The sequence below is a fragment of the Physeter macrocephalus genome, chromosome 10 (assembly GCF_002837175.3).
Source record: "Physeter macrocephalus isolate SW-GA chromosome 10, ASM283717v5, whole genome shotgun sequence".
In the NCBI taxonomy this organism is placed as follows: domain Eukaryota; kingdom Metazoa; phylum Chordata; class Mammalia; order Artiodactyla; family Physeteridae; genus Physeter; species Physeter macrocephalus.
The window spans coordinates 35,722,968-35,743,288 of record NC_041223.1 but is presented as its reverse complement, the minus strand read 5'-3'; the positions used below and the strand labels follow the sequence as shown (position 1 = coordinate 35,743,288).

The window sequence follows — 20,321 nt, the reverse complement described above, 5'->3', positions numbered from 1 at the left end:
CAGAAACACAGTAAAATGTTTTGGGAATATAAAGTCTGATTTTAATACTCAGTTAGTAATCCTAGCATGCTCAGAGGTACATTTTCTTGATATCACAGGCTCTAAAATAAGACTTTCCGCATAATACGGTGATAACTACAAAACAAAGCAACATGCGTGGGCTGCTTCCTAAGGTGGACATCTCATATTTAGAGAACAGGCACTGCCGCAGCAAAAATGGAAATTTGTTTTCTAATGACTCTGGGATGTGCTGGTTGGTGTGTGTGTGCACGCGCACATTTGTGCAAGTGTGTATATTATGTGAATTTTGTGTTTTACTTATTAAGTTAGTATTTTAAGAAAAGAGCTACCTACAGCAGCTCCCTTGGGACACGGCTGTTTATAGCTCCCTTTCTTTGTAATATACTTTGAACTAATGGGTAGCAGCTGGAAATGCTAATACCTTTGGCTGAGGGTTATTTATATTCATGAAAGCAGTGTTAGAGATTGAAAACAAATTAGATAGGCAGGCTCTAAATTGCATAATTGAGAATTTTATTTCTCTAGGGAGATGGAGGAATAAAAATGTGTTTTTCATCCAGTGTATAAACAGCTAAATCTTAGATACTCCAAAGAAGAGCAAAAAGAAAATGCAGACAATTCACACACACACACACACACACACAGATACACATCAATGAACATGTGAAAATTTATGCCTCACTGAAACCTTTAAAAATTGCAAATTAAAATAAAATTTAATTTTTGATTATCAAAATTAGAAAAGATCCTTTAAAAGAGTAATACTCATTGTAAGAAAGGATGCTCTCAAACAGACACTCATATACTGCTGGTAGTTGTATAAATTGGCAGAATCTTTCCTGGAGGATAACTTGGCACCATATATCAAACACCTTAAACATTTTCACATCCCTTGACTAAGTACTTGAACTACTTAATAAGTACTAGGATTTATTCTAAGGAAATAATCCAAAAGGGCAAAGCCTTATTTATAAAGCAGTTATCACAGCATTAATCATAATAGAGAAAAATTAGAAACCACCAAAGGAGCACATTTTAGTAATCCAGACTGATGGAATATTTTAAATTTATTAAATTCATGTTTTCCAAGTACATTAAATATAAACTATATGTCATATGATCCTAATTTTTAAAAAATAGAAAGTTATACGTCTGTTTTAAAAAGATGTGAAGAAAGCACACCACAGTGCTAATGCTAATTATCTTTGAATGGCAACAACTTTAATTTTTAGTTTATAACTAACTGTACATTAAAAAATTTTTTATTTCACATATTTTACAATATGTGAAATATTTTTGAAATAAGTATTTTCAAAATAATCTAGAACCTTGTTATTCAATGTGTGGTCTGTGGACCAGCCACATCAGCATCACCTCAGGCTTCACCCCTGAGATGAAATCAGAACTGCATATTAATAAAATCCCCAGGTGATTCATATTCACCAGAATGCACACATATCCTTTACAACCAGAAAGCACAATAAACATTTTAAAAATATCATCACCTGTATTACTTACTATTGATGTTATAACACAAACTTAGCGGCTTAAAAAAAAAATTATCTCAGTTCTGAATGTGAAGAACTCTGACAACTAAGTGCAGTACATGATCTCGCAGTGGAGGAAAAGTCCAGGAGTGCTATACTGGATATTATTGCTGAATCGACACAACTGGAATAAGTATGTTAGATAAAAGTATGGCACTGATGTCAAATTTCCTGCATTTGACAACTGTGCTGTGGTTAAATAATACTCTAGTTCTTAATAATATATATTTATGTGAGTATGTGTGTGTTTAAAGGAGTAAAAGGCCAAGACGTTTGCAACCTACTCAGATTTCTCAGAAAAAAAATTTTATATATATATATATAAAACATACATATACACACACACAAGGTGATAAACAAAACAGCAAGTGTTAAAAATCAGTAAATGTAAGTGATAATATGGTATAGGAAAATTCTCTGTCCATTCCACGATTGGTTCCGGGACCCCCCACATGTATCAAATCCTCAGATGCTCAATTTCTTCATATAAAATGATGTAGTATTTTTATGTAACCTACATACATCCTCCCATATACTTTAAATCATCTCTAGATTATTTATACCTAATACAATGTAAATGCTATGTCAACAGCTGCAAGCACACGGCAAACTGAAGTTTTGCTTTTTGAAACTTCCTGGAATTTTTTTTCCAGAATATTTTCAATCCCTGGTTGAATCCTTGAATTTGGAACCCGCAGATACAGAGGGCTGACTATATTTCCAAACAAAAAATGCAATTCCAGTTTCTCTCTTATACCAAATTAAGTAGCAAAAACTAAATATTAGACATGTAATTAAACTGTTTACATGCTTCTGATTGCCAAAAGTTGATGCTGAAAAGCCAAGCAGTCTGAGTTTGTCATTTTCTATTTTCTAGGGTAGTTCTGAGAGATTTTCCTTTCTCTCCCCTTTGTTCCCCCCACCCCGCCCCGAGCCCCTTCTTTTGAATGATATGGAGTAAGACAGAAAGCAGAATCAAGGAATGAGTGTTCTAAGTACCTCCTAAAACACATTCTGGAAACTTGAGCTTGAAACCAATCTAAGAAACCATACTATAGTTACATTTAAAATAATGTCTGTATCAATGAACCTTTATAAATTTGGTGTATATAGGAACTCTTATTAATGTTTTCTAAAAAGTACCTAAATAAAAGTTTAAGAAAAGTTTACAAAGGTAGCTTAGAGTAACAAAGTTACCAATTTTAATTGGTGATCAAATAGGAATATAAAAGCAAAAAATCTGTCAACTGTATTCTCTATGCCAAGCCCATATGATGTAGGTAGAATGGTCCCACAAAGATGTCCGGGCCCTAATCCCTGGAAGCTGTGCATAGTAAACATAGTAAAAGGGACTGTGCAAATGTAATTAAGGTTATATACATCAAAATAGGGGCATTATCCTGGATTACCTGAGTGGGCCTAATCTAACTACATGAGCTCTTAAAAGCAGAAAACTCTCCAGCTGGAGTCAGAGAGATGCAGCAGAGGGGAAAGTGAGAAAGATTCAAAGTATGAAAGGAACTTAACCCACCACTGCTGAAGGGGGGCCACATGGAAAACATGAGAAGGAATGCAGGCATCCTCCAAGAGCAAAGACTGGCCCCTGGCTGACAGGCTGACAGAAAAACAGGGACCTCAGTCTTACAAGTGCATGGGGCTGAATTCTGCCAGCTGTAACCACGATGAACCTGGAAGTAGATGCTCCCTCAGAACCCTCAGAGCCCAGTCCAGCCAACATATTGATTTGGGCCGTGTGTGACCAGGTTTAGAGAAACCAGTTGAGCCCAGCCGGACTTCCAACCTATACATCTGTGAGATAAACTGATGTTGTTATAAGCCACTAAATTTGTGGTAATTTGTTATGGCTGCAAGAATAGAAAACTAATACTCAAATAAATATTTTCTTAATTTATATTTCATTCTAGATATTTTAATTAATCAAGACAAATTTTAAAATTTGAAGCAAATGGTTTTAATACAGTTCTAGCTTTTTATTTCATCAATTTTGTCACTAAAGGGAAAGACAGTGATGAGATTGTGAGCACTGTAGAATGCCATTTTTTAATTCATAAGTTAATGTTTTGCTTTAGAAAACGTTTTTAAAAAGCCATTTTCTCTAAGAAAGTTTAAATAAAAATTATGACTCAACTGAAGGCAATTCAGTATGAGGGTCTATATATGCCATGTAGACCTGTTTCTGACATATTAATTCATTACATGTATTATCAGCTGGTGTTTAAAGGGTTTTGGGGCAGGGAATAGGGTAATGCTAGAATGGTGCATGAGCTCAATTCTTTGGAATATTAATATTAAGATTATTTCTCTTCTTCTGAAATAGTTTCCATTGGTAATAGAAGAGCAGCAGGAATGAAAATGTCAGTTGAGTGAATTCCAGGCAATTCTCCAAGGTAAGAAAGTTAAGCTAAAAAGAGCCAACCTAAGGAAGGAACTTACCTTTTTAGCAGAATGCTATGAAAGCTTTTGGTGGTTTTTTTTATAACAAGCAGGTGTTTTTATAATATAATTTGTCATAGAAGATAACTGACAGGGTACTGATCAAGTTGGGGGGAAAATCAGCTAGAGTAATTCGTATTGATTTATCACTACCTTGTAACTGTGGCTAGTAACGTACTTCAGTATACAACCCTCTCTATTAGCCTTTATCTTTTAAGAACTCTTGCATTTAGTATAAAGATTTAAAAGGGCTGAATAGTCTAGGAGAGTGCTTTTCACACTTCTATTGTGAAGGATCAGTTTCTATTTTTTTAAAATTTCTTATCAGTTGTGAATCAGAAATTTTATAAAATGTAAAAAACATGTATTACTAGAAAAGCTAAACAAAAACCCAAGACATACAAGTTTCTTAAATGGCAGTGCCTAGCTAGCCATGGTGCTAAACTGTGTTTAATGAATGACTCTACTGAATGCAATTTAATATGAGGGTCTGTATATGCCAAGTAGTTGGTCCACAAATGAATATGTTTTCATTGGAAAAGTGACTGTATCTGGTTATGTTACTGAATATACCTGATGAGGGCAGTACCCTCAGAAAACTCATAATCAAAAAAACTAAATTTTTTTTTTTTTTTTTTTTTTTTTTGCGGTACGCGGGCTTCTCACTGTTGTGGCCTCTCCCGTTGCGGAGCACAGGCTCCGGACGCGCAGGCTCAGTGGCCATGGCTCATGGGCCCAGCCGCTCCGCGGCATGTGGGATCCTCCCGGACTAGGGCACGAACCCGTGTCCCCTGCATCGGCAGAGGGACTCTCAACCACTGCGCCACCAGGGAAGCCCCAAAGAACTAAATATTTTATGAGGCTCTAGGAACACATGACACTTCATTTAGAGAATAACATAGCAAGGTAAATTAGCAGTATTAAAGGACTAAATAATCTCTATTTTTTCTGTGATTTTGCCTTTTGGCCTAAACCCTAACTACACCCAAACACAGGTTAGGAATGAATATAAAGGATGATGCAAAAGTCTAATAAATGCTTAAAGATGAACACCAGACTCTATGTTAGAGGGTACACTTTCTCCAGAGTACATCTATAAAGTTTTAACTTGCACTTACTTTTATGCAGAGAATGGTTTTTTTATGTAGAGAATTTTTAAGTGTAATAATATATACTCACATATACCTTAGGATTCTTTAAATATATTAAATTATACTTAAATATATACTTTATCTCATATATCTTATATAATTATAAATTTAAATTATATATTCCACAAGTACCTGTGTTTCAGGGTAAAGTGAGAAAGCATTTAATCCTTTCACACACAGAGCAAATTTATATTTAGTCTCATATTGTCCATGAAGCCAATAACTGCTTCCTCCTCACAGAATGAAATGTAGCTTCCTGATGCAACCTGCACTGTTGACAGCAGAGGTCACTGTCACGTGAAATGGCTATTTTTCGTTATGTACAAGAATCCTCCCCAGTTAGTACTAGTTTTCAGAGAGACTGGGATCTTTGTAAATTGTCTTACACACCAAAACTATTTTAAAATCCCGATTTATGTGAATACAAAGTGATATATTTCAACTTATAAACTGAAACCTGTCATAAATTTAAAAAAGAAAAATTAATATATCAATAAAATGTTACTACTTTGCATGAATTAGCTTACTGAATCTTTCCTCATAGTATTTCTATTAGTATATGATGCCATTTATGTTAAGTTCAAAAAGAAAAAAAAATAGAATATATTGGTTATAGAATAGTTAACTTATAAAACTATACAGGAAAGTAAGAAAGTAATTATCATAAAATACAGGGTAATCGTTTCCTACAGATGGAAATGAAGGGTCTATGACTTAGAAGGTGCATGTATGGGGGTTCAGGAGTGCCGGTAATCTTTCAATTCTTGACCTATAATATGGTTACATAGGTTCCTATTTTGTAGCAAGTCATTAAACTGAACATTTATGTTTTATACACACAAAACCAAAATATAGAAGGCATTATCAAAATTGTGTCATTCCTATAAAGTACAGCTAGCCAATACTAAAAAGAATTCTAGGGATTGAATGGTTAATTGGTCCCAAATAACTTTCTCTAATTAAATTCCCTCATCAGCCCAAAATCTCCACAAAGTTACTACAAATCACAGTAAAGATAGGAAATAGTTCTCAGAAAACCTCTTGTTATTTGTAAGAGGAAGACTTAAGCAGTCTCTTTCTCCATTCTCTTTTCTTTCTTTCTCTGGGTTTTTTTAGTTCTTTACTTTTCTTGTATAATTCTTGGGAATCTTAATGTTTCATATATTTTCTTGGTTTCCTTCCCCAGGGACTTTGCTAATATGGATTTGATTTATGCAAATCCTTTTGTTAACTTTTTGAAACGCATAGTAATGAAATAATTATGGCTTTATACTAGACTGACTAAAATTATCTACTTTAATGATTGGCAAAAAGAAAATATTCACTAATTGATTATCCTGTTTAAGAATAAATAAAATGTTGATTTCAGGCAAAATATGAATCTGAGTATATGTTAATTATGCCTGTGCAAGGAGTAATACAATTTTCACCCTACCTGAAATCACATGCTGTAGTAACTTCTGCTCCTCCACCCAGTGCCCGACCTTGAACTAGTGCAACACTTATTAAAGGAAGTCTGTATATTGAAGGAAAAAGGAAAAATGGATTTAATATTTTTAATTTTACAAATACTTTTAAAACTTAAGATGCAGTAGAAACAAAATTACTGAACTATTTTTATAAAAATAATCACACCTCAAATACATTGGCTAATACAGAACTATTAGCCAATGTATCATGAGCAAAACAGTATAATAATGAAGATATAATAATTCATACTAAATGCTATGTAATTTATCAAAATACCTCCCCAAATCATTATATATTTTTAAACTACAGACATATCAACTTTCTTCCAAATAAATGGATGTTTTTGTATAATGCAGGCACACCTCATTTCACTGTGCTTCGCTTTATTGCGCTGGATTTAGGCTTTGGCTAACAGTTAGCCAAGTTGTGAATACAAAGGAAAAGTTCTTGAAGGAAATTAAAAGGGCTACTCCAGTGAATATATGAATGATAAGAAAGCAAAACAACCTTACTGCTGATAGGAAGAAAATTTTATTGGTCTAGATAGAAGATCAAATCAGCCACATTTCCTTAAGCCAAAGCCTAATCCAGAGCAAGGTCCTCACTCTGTTCAATTCTACGAAGACTGAGAGAGGTGAGGCAGATACAAAAGAAAAGTGTGATGCTAGCAGAGGTTGGTTCATGAGAATTCAGGAAAGAAGCCATTTCTGTAGCATAATAAATGCGCCAGATAAAACAGCAAGTGTTGATACAGAAGCTGGAGCAAGTTATCCAGAAGATCTAACTAAGATAATTCATGAAGGTGGCTACACCAAACAACAGATTTTCAATGTAGACAAAACAACCTTATGTTAGAAGAAGATGCCATCTAGGGCATCATGGCTAGACAGAAGTCAATGCCTGGCTTCAAAGTTTCAAAGGACAGGCTGACTCTCTTGTCAGGGGGCTAATGCAGCTGGTGACTACTAGTTGAAGCTAATGCTTATTTACCATTCTGAAAATCTTATTTACCATTCTGAAAATCTTAGGGCTTTTAAGAATTATGCTCAATCTACTCTGTGCTCTATAAATGGAACAACAAAGCCTGGGTGACAGCACATCTGTTTACAACATGTTTTACTGAATATTTTAAGCCCACTGCTGATTTACTGCTCAGAAAAAAAAGATTCCTTTCAAACTATTACTGCCCAGGGCTTCCCTGGTGGCGCAGTCATTAAGAACCCACCTGCCAATGCAGGGGACATGGGTTCAAGCCCTGATCTGGGAAGATCCCACATGCCGCAGAGCAACTAAGCCCGTGCGCCACAACTAAGCCTGCGCTCTAGAGCCTGCAAGCCACAACTACTGAGCCCGCGCACCTAGAGCCTGTGCTCCGCAACAAGAGAAGCCACTGCAATGAGAAGATAGCGCACCACAACAAAGATTAGCCCCTGCTCACTGCAACTACCGAAAGCCTGCACACAGCAACGAAGACCCAATGCAGCCAAAAATAAATTTATAAAAACCAAAAAACAAACTATTACTGCCCACTGACAATGCACCTGGTCACCCAAGAACTCTGATGGAAGTGTACAATGAAATTAATGCTCTTTTCATGCCTGCTAACACATCCATTCTGCAGCCTGTGGATCAAGTAGTAATTTTGACTTTCAAGTCTCATTATTTAAGAAATACATTTCATAAGGCTATAGCTGCCACAGATAGTGATTCCTCTGATGGATCTGGGCAAAGTCACTTGAAAACTTTCTGGAAAGGATTCACCATTCTAGATGCCATTAAGAACATTTGCGATTTATGGGAAGAGGTCAAAATATCAACATTAACATGAGTTTGAAGAAGTTGATTCCAAATCTCTTGGATGACTTTGAGCGGTTTAAGACATCAGTGGAGGAAGTAACTGCAGATGTGGTGGAAACAGCAAGAGAACTAGAACTGAAGCCTGAAAATGTGACTGAGTTGCTGCAATCTCATGATAAACTTTAACAGATGAGGAGTTACTTCGCATGGATGAGCAAAGAAGGTGGTTTCTTGAGATGGAATCTACCCTGGTGAAGATGTTGTGAAGACTGTTGAAATGACAACAAAGGACTTAAAATGTTAAATAAACTTATTTGATAAAGCAGCAGCAGGGTTTGAGAGGACTGACTCTAATTTTGAAAGAAGTTCCTCTGTGGGTAAAATGCTATCAAACAGCACTGTATGTTACAGAGAAATCATTCATGAAAGGAAGAGTCAACCGATGCAGGAAACTTCACTGGTGTCTTGTTTTAAGAAATTACCGCAGCCATCCCAGCCCTCAGCAGCCACCACCCTGATCAGTCAGCCGCCGTCAACACTGAGACGAGACCTTCCACCAGCAAAGTTTACAATTCACTGAAGGCTCAGATGATGGTTAGCATTTTTTAGCAATAAAGTATTTTTAAATTAAGGTATGTACATTTTTTTTAGACATAACGCTATCACATACTTAATAGACTATGGTAGAGTGTAAACATAACTTTTATATGCACTGGGAAGCCAAAAAATTCTTGTGACTTGCTTTATTTCGATATCGCTTTATTGCAGTGGTCTGGAACCTAACCTGCAATATCTCTGAGGTAGGCCTGTATACAGCTCCTGGAACTTTTCAGCAGCTGGCAATCGGGAATAATTCAATGTGATATTGTCTTAGTCCATTTTTATTGATATCAAATTATGGATGGGAAAATTAAGGCTGTATCCAAAAGGAAGAATTGTGGTACAGAAGATTGAGCTCCAGAACTGTTATTGAAGGTTCCTATCAAAAACGTTTTCATTACTCACTGAAATGATCCAGAGACTGATCCTATATAAACGAATGGTTCTGAAGTAAAAATAAGTCTTAACTTTTCGTGTTTGCAAAGACCCACTTTGCAAAGTGTGTATTTAAAAGGTGAATTTAAAATGTTTTGAAAGTATAGAATTTTTTGTAGGTCTAACCAAAATGAAGAGGTGCAGGTCTAAAGTAATTGCAAATTTCTTAACACACACTGCTTCCAAATAAAAAGGATTTTTTTTTTGGCTGCATCAGGTCTTAGTTGCGGCACGCAGGATCTTCGTTGAGGCACGCAGGATCTTTTGTTGCAGCATGCGGGCTCATCCTGGCAGGGCACGGGCTTCTCTCTAGCTGTGGCATGTGGGTTTTTTTCTCTCTCTAGTTGTGGCACACGGGCTCCACAGCACGTGGGCTCTGTAGTTTGCGGCATGCAGCCTCTCTAGTTGAGGTGCGCGAGCTCAGTAGTTGTGGCACATGGGCTTAGTTACCCTGCAGCATGTGGGATTTTAGTTCCCTGACCAGGGATCGAACCCACGTCCTCTGCATTGTAAGGTGGATTCTTTACCACTGGAGCACCAGGGAAGTCCCTAAAAAGGATTATTTTTTTTTTTTAAATGTTTTAAGATTTATTTAAGAAAAAGTCAAATGTAATAGAGAGAAGTAGGTGAATAGGAGCTAAGACAATGAAGAAGGTATTTTAAACAGTAATGTTGATTCCACTTTTCTTTCTAGACTCACATACAAAGAGTACCAAAAATACAGTGACGTCCAATTAACAAGTATGCTAAATAAATATGAATTTCCTTAGTTTTAATTATATTTAAATTGTTTACATTCAGAATATAGAAGTAGAAAGCTTATCAGCCCAATCATTTCACAGTTTGTAACCCCAAATGCAAAATGACAGGCCCAAAATTTTCTCCTTTTTCTTCCTCATCTAGGTGCAAAGTGAATCCATCTTCCTCAGAAATCTATAAAAGCCTCCTCCCATTACTAACTCTTTTTCTATCTCCTTGCAGATACAGACCACTTCACTACACATTCTACTAACTTTGAATATTAGGTAATCCTTATGTGTCATCTCTTGACCAGTGTCTATTCTGGTCTAGTAACAGTATTTAACTTTCCCATGTCTATACCTAAATATAGCCAGATTATACCTAAATTTTAACTCTTTAGGGAAAAGTGCTATGTCTTAAATTCTTTTTATCTCTCATCTCTTATTTTTTAAGAGACATAACTTGTATGTCCTTCATGACAATCCTTGATGGCACAAATAGTTCATCATTAGAATAAATATGATTAGAAAATCAGTGACTACTTTTTAACTACTGCAAAGCATAATTAAGAGCTATTTTTGGTTTTTTAGAAATTATATTTTAAAAACAAAGATACATTACCTCATAAATCTTGTTAAGGTGTTTTGCATGAACATGCATACGGCCATTCCATCCTTTAAATAAGAATAAGCACAAAGATACAACGCAAATGTATTATATAAGAAATTATTAAAAAACACTTTCAGGATTTAGAAAGTAATAAAGCCAAAAATATACCAAACTTTATAAAATGAGGTTTTCATTTAAAACTCTTTAAAGCTGTCTGAAATGCAAATGATGCAGTATTTAATTGTGTTGATCTTCTAGGGTTCCTTGAGCTCAGCTTTGCATGAGCTATTAGTAAAGACTTAGGTGTGAGAGAGAGAGTAACTCTCACACCTAAGTCATATACCCTAGAAAAGAGGAGAGTTCTACTCAGGGTAATTTGGAGGGAAGAGGCATAAGACAAACCCACCTATTATCCCAAACTCTGATCCCCTAAGAATATAAACATAAAAAACAAGTTTCCTAATAGTAGTGTAAACTCATTGCCTCTTCTTTTTTCCCTCATATACTTTCTTCAACCTAGTATAATATGGTCTTCAGCCCTCTCTCAAAAGACTCTCCTCAAAGGTTTCTAATAATCTCCTATTTGTTAAATTAAATGGCTTTTCCTTATCCTCATCTTCCTCTGTGTCTCCATAATATATATAGCATCTTGCTTTGACCAGTTTCTTCATTTTGATATTCTCAGTTTCTAGCAACATCTTCCACTCCTGATCCTCTTCCTATTTCTTTGATTGTTATTTTCCAGTTTTCTTCTTTATCTCTTTTTATTCAGCTAAATGCTATTACCAAAAATCCAATCCATGATTCTCTTTCTCTCCTTTATCTACAATTTCTCCTTTGGAAGTCTCCACCACTCCCATTGCTTCAACTACTGTTTTCATGTAGAGTCCCAAAACCTGCTAGACATTTCACATTCTGCTAATACTTCAAATTCAGCATGGCAAAACCAACTGGTTGTGAAAAAGCTGGGTTTTAATCCTAGTGTTGCCACATAATAATAACATAAACTTGAGCAAGTCATAACTATGAACTTCGGTTTTCTCATCCATAAGGAAGGAATGAAAATTTTAAAAACCTGTTCTATTTGACTTAAAGAATGGTTGGAAAGATGAAAATGTACCTAGATACTCCGTAAAAGATCACAGAGTGAGTTCTGAGTTAATAGGAAAGGTTTTCTGGTCCAAAAGGCTCAGAATTTTGATATTATCTTTAACTCTTCCATTTCACAGTTCTCCCATGCTCGATGAGTTAACAAGCATGTCCCCTCAATCCTTCCTTTGAAATATTTCCAATGCAAATCCCTTCTTTTTCTATTTTCTCTGCCGCAACACTAGTTCAGACTTGTGTTACTCATGCTTAGATTATTACAACAGCCTTGCTTCCTAACTGGTCTCTCTATATTTAATTTCTTTTTCCTCTGTGATATATCTTGCATCCTGCCTGAAAAACCTCCCTGTAGGATGATAATTTCATATCACCAATAAAATGAAGTCTAAATTCCTTGGGAAGGACTGATCTCAAACTATTTTACCAACTTTATTGACTACTGCACCCCTCATCCAAGCATCTTAACTTCTGCAACGACAAACTATTTGTCATTCTTTTAACACCTTACAGTTACGGTTGTTCCTGTGTCTTTGCTCACATCATTCCCACTATTTGGAACAGCCTGTCCTTTTCTCTACCTATTTCAAGGAATGCCCAGATCAAATATTTTTCCATCAAGAGTTTCTAAATCCCACAGTAATAGTTTTCTCCTCTGTGTTTAAAAATAAATTTTTATTTTTCTAACTTAACTACAGAATTTATAGATTGTATACACTGTGTTTGGATTTATTATCAGTCACATCATCTATACAAAGTAAGGATAGGGAACATAATCAGTAGAATGTGGTCCCAGTCCCCAGTCCTCAAAAATCTTGCGAGAAATAAAGAAATGCAACATGCATCAAGGTACAGTATAATATGTTTTTTAAGAAATGCTTGAACAAGCTGAGAACAGTGGCAAATAAGAAACAATTCATTTCAACTGGGTGGGGGTAGTTGAGAAGGCTTTATAGAGGAGAAGGGGAGATGGCATTTGCTAGGCCTAGATAATCAAGTCTTTGAGGCTAACAAAATGACTTCTTTATCCTCAGAAGCTAGTAGTACAATGTTCTGCATATAGTTGTGCTTGCTGAAGTTAACTGACTCAGATGAATTTGAGATGGAGAACTATGTTGATTCACAAAACAAAGGCAGTCAATGAGTGGTAAAAATCAGTATGATACAAATTTCCTAACTGAAAGCCTTTATCAGGAAGGTCAGTCTATACAATAAAGATGAGAAAATTAACACAAGCACAAAGAGCTAGAAGGTTTAAAACTAGAATAGTTTATATTCTATTAAAAATCTGTCCTATAAAGCCTGTTAAATTATCTCAACAAAGTAATTTTAATAGGCTTATTTTCTATTACTAGAGTTTAGAGTACTTAAAATACTGATGGAATTATTTAGAATTGGTAGAAATGAAAGTGAAGCGGGTATTAACCTATGTACTATTATACTTCTCATTCAAAAGATAAAAGTCACACTAAAAATGTTTAAAAGCAATATGGAATAATGGATAACAACACAGACTCTAGAGCTAAACTGCCTAGGTTTGAATCTGGGCTCTACCACTTAATAGCTAGTTTGAATTTTGGCAAGATACTTAACCTCTCTGTGCCTCAGTCTCCTCACCTGTAAAATGGTGCTAGTAATAGTACCTATATCTCATTAGGGAAATTAGTAATAAATAAGTTATAACACGGAAGAGCTTAGAATAGTGCCTGACATACAGTACTAGAACAAGAATGTTATCTATCATCGTTATAATTAATATCAGTAATAGCAATCAGATAATAAGGTATGCTTTGGCTTTAAATGTATCATAAAGTAGAGATTACATTGCACTAGCCAACATGACCTAGGGAGAAGAAATATTTAATTTATTAAATTTATTCCCCAAAGCTATTGAGCCAACAATGACTAAATGTTCAGGCCTCTTCCTAGGCTACAGGATGAAAATAAGCCAGTGACAGAGAAACCCTGACTTGTGATAGAATAAATTGAAAGAAAGGAACCAATGAAAATCTAGACCTACTCTGATGAATGAAAGTTGGGAGCTCGGAACTTAATAAAGGTTTTCAGAGCTGCTGCAGAAGGGGATACTTCCATCCTATCTGGATGATACCCTGAGACCCAACCCTCCTCCTCCAGCTCCTCCTAGAATAACAAAGATGAGACGCACGATGCCCAGCCTAAGTGCCAAAGGGAACTATCAACATCATATTTACTCTAAGCCACATGTATCCTGAGTGAAAAAATGCCCAGCCTATAAGCATATCTTATCCTAGAACTGTTAGGGAACCACTGACAGAAATCATCTGCCCTGGCCAGGCAGGGTAATAACTGCTTGAATGAATTATCTCACAACAGGAGGTACCGATAAGGAAAACAGAACTGACAAGCTACCACCAGCCAGAAGAGGGGTCAAAATGAGGGAGGAGACGCCAGCCCATAATATGTCCTGCCAATCTCCCAGAAATCCTCACGCTGGAAACCATCTTGACTGAGAGATGTATGCGCTGCCAGGAATTGGACGAAATATGGGCATAAGCAAGATGATTAGCCAGAGACAACCTGGAAAGCTAACCCCATTACCATAAAACCTGAGACTGCAAGCCACGTGGCAGAGCAGTTCTCCTGCATTCCTTATACCCGGCTGTTCTCCGCCCAGGCACCCCTTCCTAGTAAAGTCTTTTGCTTTGTCAGTACAGGTGTCTCCTTGGACAATTCAATTCCCAGTGTCAGACAAGAGTCCACTCTTGGGCCCTGGAAGGGGTCCCCCTTACAGTAACATAACCATAAATGAGCCTCTTTTTTTTTCCCTAAGTGCCTGTTGTATGAATTTATTAATTTCCTCAAAATACATGGAAGGGTTTCAAGAAAATTATAATAGCTTGTCTACAAATTAATAAGACTACAATGGAACTGTACAATAGTCATAGCGAAAGCAAAGAAGTTAGACAAGAACTTTGAGGTTGCTGTGGAAATTTAGGCAACAGAGAAATAGGGGGCAACAGATTGGTAGAAAAGTAACAAGGGAGGTTAGCGGACAAAGGAGGATATTATCTTCCAGCTAGATTAAGAGTATAAAGGTTTCTAAAATGCCAGACTTTTCCTTGAGGCATTATTAAACCCATTCACTGCAGAGTAAGCAGGTTTTTATTACCCCAAATCTTGAAGCTTCTAATTGGATTTTGATTATTTCTGCCCTCTGAAAAAAAGACTTCTTTTAGTCTGCAGAACATTGGTAGCATCAATTCAAATCTTATAAATGGGTTAATACTTAACACTAGATTTTTTCCTATTTTATTCTTTTTTTCTGCCCCATAACTTTTCAGGGCTAACGCTTGTGTTATGATAATTCATCTCCCTGCCTGGACCTTCTCAACCAAGGATTAACTGCCTAATAGGAACCATTAGAGCTCTTTTCCTGCTCATTAAACAAAGGGTACCAATACGAAACCAACCTCTTAGGAGACCACGTACATAAAGAAAAACAAACTGGAATGACAGATAAGCAAATATAATGTTGATGACTACTGATACTATTATGAGTACATGAGGGTTTCAACGTATTAGTCTGAGAAAAAAAATATTGCCTGTCATATCAGTAAACAAAGGATATCACAGCCATCAGTCACAGCAGCCACCACCGATGGTGAGCCCTGAGGGAACTCGAGATGGAAACAAGGAATGCTCCCCATCTAGCAGTCAGCAGACTGCAGCCACCCCAACAATGCAGATTAAGGAAACTCAGGATGAGAAAACACAGGACACTGGCCCCAGATAGCTGAAGTGCCTATCAAAGGAATGATTTCAGTGAGCCCAGACTCTTGTACCTCCCTATACATAGAAAAGCAGTAAATTCCTTAACTTGAGATATCTGGTTTTCTTTAATTAACAATAATCTTCTGACATTCCGACTACCTGCCCTTTGTTGCAAATACTCCTATATATTCTGGTTCCCCCTCACCTCCTCGGAGCAGTTTCTCAGGGTTATTTGAGATGCTGTCTCCAGGCCTGAAGTCCTAAAAATGTCCGCCGAAAAAAACCTAACTCTCAACTTTTAGGTCATACACTTTTTTTCAGTCGACACATCTACTTTTGTTTATATTTGGTAATTTTCATTAATAAAATATTTTTTCAAAACTGAAAACATACAGTGGCAACATCAACATAATTATCTTTTTTTAAAAAGCCACATAATAATCACTTTCATGTATCTTATTATAATGAGAAGGGAAAGTAACCCAATTACTAAAATCATCTATTCTACTTATCTCATCATCCTCAGAAGAGCAAATTCACCAAATAAGCAGATGCAATGATGCATTTGCAACAACAAAGAGTAAGTATATTAGATAAAGAAGAGCTTTGTTGAGAGAAAGGCTGTTTATACTTAAAGTCATGTTAAGCATCTCAGAATCTCTCAGCTGTGAGGGACAGATGCGTTCATATGTGCAGCTGCAATTCATGAACATGTATGAGCCTCAGAAGTCCCAAGGCCATTGAAAACTTCAGTTTTACACGTATTTATAGTTACTTCTCCGGCATATAGGAATATGTTCTATATGAGAAATGGAAATAGTTAACAGGAACTTTATGTAAACTGTTTCCAGTTCTTATTAATTTTAAAAATCATGTGACAAATACACCATACTTTGTAAATATTACTGTGTTTCTTAATATTATCCATAAAGAGAATTTACTCAAATTGTTTATTTCTATGCTGTATATTTCCTATAACTATGACTAAGAACGTTTCATAGAAGTACAATAAAGGATCCATCTACACAAAAAAATGCTTTAAATAAAATAAGGTATTTTAAATACCAATCTGGGCTTGAAGCATACATACTGTAAAGCAGAATCACAATTCCAGATTTTTTTTTCTAATGAGACTGGCAGATGTGCATAACTACAAGGGACGAACACCGGCAGTGTTATTTAAGCATTGGGGTAACACCACCCGAGTTCTCAGCTGTTGATCGAAAGTCAATCTTACTCTACTGCAGGCATTCAAGACAGCAGATTACTTGGAGAATGTCCTTACTGGAAAGAATAAACTTTATTTAGTGATCCCTTACCTGAAGTCTGAATAAAAATGATACATATTTTCCTACATGATTTACATCAGACTGGCTATATATATGTGAAACAATTAGCTTGTCTCCACTTTTAGTTTTTACATTTATAGGGAAAAAATCCTGGCCACATGATCTAGTTAGACAGAAACAACCTTCTAACTAGAAGAAAGCAAAATAACCTTTCACATTTCTAGGGGTGTTTTCCTATCTGACTGTAAGGTCAGGACACTCAAGATGGCTGTTATCTGGCTCTCTATACATTCCCTGCTCCTCCAGTGCCTGCTTTACCTACACCCTACTCACATGACTGACCTTCCTACATACCTGCCCCAGGCCCAAGCTAGTGACTGTTCTTAACAAAGGGGTGGTGAGGGGCGTATCCCTCTGCTAGTTTCCCTGGTAACCAATGAGCCAACCTGAGGTTAATTCCCCTTAAAACTAGCCATCTCCTATCTCCCCTTGCCCTTGGAGTGAAGACTGTCCTGCCCTGTCCCACCCGCCATCTGCTGCAGATGGTGAGGTGTTGCTCCAGGACCTTGCTTCAGACGCTCCCCCTATCCACTGAACCACTGATGTCTCTGTCACTGACTCCGGGCTCTTTCTTAGGTCTTAAAGCTGGGCAAATACAGGCCTTACAGTGCAGCCCAACGCTGACAACACACCAGTCCCACAGTAATCTATTATCTCATTCTACAATATCTTTATAGTATCTTTTGTGAACATAGTAAAGTGCTTAGCAATACAATTATTCTAGAAATAAAAAATTATAATCAAATGACTTGCAGGTCACATAGTTAATTATCAGTAAAGCTTGGGCAAGAATCCATATATTCAGATCCCCAGCTTAGTGCTCTTGATAGGGACAGATTAAAGGGACAAAGTAGGTGATTAAATAGTTAATCCCACTAGGGCATTGCAAGTAAAGACAAAGTATGGGAGACCCTATAAGTTAATGATCACTCAAGAAAGCAGGTTTGCTTCACCACAAAACCAAGCAGGCTTGCTTAGCAGCAAAATCGCAACAGAAGCATGAGACATGCCCCAAACGATATAATAATGGTGGAATGAGACCCACATCCTGCCCAGTGAGGTCAGTAAGTTAATGATTTCTAGGACATGCTTCTCTGCATACACTGAAAATAAAAATATAAGGAAAAGGTGACATTATACTGAAAGCTGAGATGATTTACCATATTTTAATATATGTTACCACCTTTTTGCTCATTTCCATTACACCATGACAGCCCCAGTTTGACCACGTAGGGACAAGAAAAATCCCCCACCCAACATGGAGGAGGACCCAATGCTGGAAGCGAGATGTCTACTCAAGAATGAGGAAGAAGGTGGTCTTCTCCCCCTCCCCACTTTTCCTTTGATTATAAAACTGTAGCCCACTAAGTTCTCAGGGCAGCACCCTCCTGCCTGCCTGCTTGTAAACCTATAAGCATCCTATTCTAATAAATCATTTCTTATCTATCACTTTGCCTCTTGCTGAATTCTTTCCGATCTGAGACATAAAGAACCAGAGCTCCTCGGAGGCCCCCTGCCCCGAGATGCATTTCTGCAGTTTCACTCTAACCATTCAGAGGCATTACAAATTTAAGGCTAGTGCTGCTACAAATTATGGATCATCATCGATGATGATCTTTGAAATAAAAATAATAGCTACCTTTTTCAGACACCATGCTAGTAGGCACTTTATATATATTATCTTGAATCCTCACAATAGCTCTGTGAAATATACAATTCTTATTTATAGATTAGGAGAATAAGACTTAGAAAGAATGATTTACCCAATCACTTAGCCAGAAAATATTGAAACCAGCATTCAAATACAAATCTATCAAAATTTCCAAAAGAGAGATCCTTCCTCGTATATTATGCAAATAGAGATCATTATACTACATAGAGTGGTATGAGAGTTGTGCAATAACATTAAAACATTATTACCTACATACAGCTCACATCTATAATTAAATGGCAACAGATACTTTTTTTCTTTTTCTTCTCTCCTCTCTCTCTCTCTCTTTTTTTTTTCTGCCTAGGGGATGTTAGTGGACAGCTGAATTCAAGAAAAACAGGTTGCTTGGAGGACAGATAATGACAAATGATTCGGATTCCTTTTCTGTAATCATAATTCAAAAGAAAATTTTTCAACTGTTAGCATTTGTTGAAGTCTACCATGTGCCAAAGCTATGCTAGGTACCTCATGGAAAACTTATCATGAGATGCTAAGGGACTTCCACTTAAAAAATTAAAATCCTTGCTGGCTTTAATAATGAACTTTTTATTGCTAGTCTTCCTGTCCTTCATTTTATTCTTCATTACTTCACACTATTACAACCTAATCTTTAATTTAAGAAGCAAAACAAAAACTCTGATCCTTGGAAAGCTATTAAAGAAAAGCTGTCATGAAAATAACCATATAAGTAGAACATAAGTATCTTAGCCCAGATGTCTGACAAACATGCAGAACCTATTGCATAATTCATACAATACTTGCCTCTGGAGTTCCTAGTGCTTTCACAGCATTCAGATCAGATCCTGAGGAGAAAGTATTTTTTGCTCCGTGGACAATGAGACCTTTCCCCTCTGTCCAATTTTCCAACTCAATCACTTTTTCCAGAAGTTGTAGCATCATAACACCTGCCCGAGGGGAAGGGGAATCAAAAACACATAAAATATTGGACAAAATAGAAATAATTTAGAAACTGTAAAGTGTCAAACAAGACTCTTAGGTCACAAATTTTACAAATATTTACTGAATGTCTATCAAATGCCTATCATGTTGATACTAAGGAGTATATACAAAAGAGGCAAGCATGACAGTCTCTGCTTTAAAAGTTTACAATTTGATAGTGACCTCTTTCTCTCTCTCTCTCTCCCTTAATTAAGAAGTCACATAATGATCATCTCAATAGATGCAGAGAAAGCTTTTGACAAAATTCAACACCCATTTATGATAAAAACCCTGCAGAGAGCTTCTCTGGTGTCACAGTGGTTGAGAGTCTGCCTGCCGATGCAGGGGACGCGGGTTCGTGCCCCGGTCCAGGAGGATCCCACATGCCGCGGAGCAGCTGGGCCCGTGGGCCATGGCCGCTGGGCCTGTGCGTCCAGAGCCCGTGCTCTGCAGCAGGAGAGGCCACAGCGGTGAGAGGCCTGCGTACCACAAAAAAAAAAAACAAACCTGCAGAAAGTAGGCATAGAGGGAACTTTCCTCAACATAATAAAGGCCATATATAACAAACCCACAGCCAACATCATCCTCAATGGTGAAAAACTGAAACCATTTCCACTAAGATCAGGAACAAGACAAGGTT

The 20,321-nt window shown here is 36.7% G+C and overlaps 1 protein-coding gene across 8 annotated transcripts in view; it reads right to left on the bottom strand.

The window, feature by feature from the left end:
* The window catches only part of ECHDC1 (ethylmalonyl-CoA decarboxylase 1), a 58,959-nt gene that overhangs the window by 19,515 nt on the left and 19,123 nt on the right, over positions 1 to 20,321 (bottom strand). For 6 of the 8 annotated variants that reach the window (XM_028494466.2, XM_007130723.4, XM_028494467.2 and 3 more), the window contains 3 exons: positions 19,505 to 19,647; positions 10,838 to 10,890; positions 6,609 to 6,689 (listed from right to left, as the gene is read on the bottom strand). In XM_028494466.2, coding sequence (XP_028350267.1) covers positions 6,609 to 6,689; positions 10,838 to 10,890; positions 19,505 to 19,647 — 277 coding nt within the window. The remainder of the gene's footprint in view (positions 1 to 6,608; positions 6,690 to 10,837; positions 10,891 to 19,504; positions 19,648 to 20,321) is intronic. The other 2 variants (XM_028494471.2, XM_028494470.2) reach the window with 1 other exon arrangement.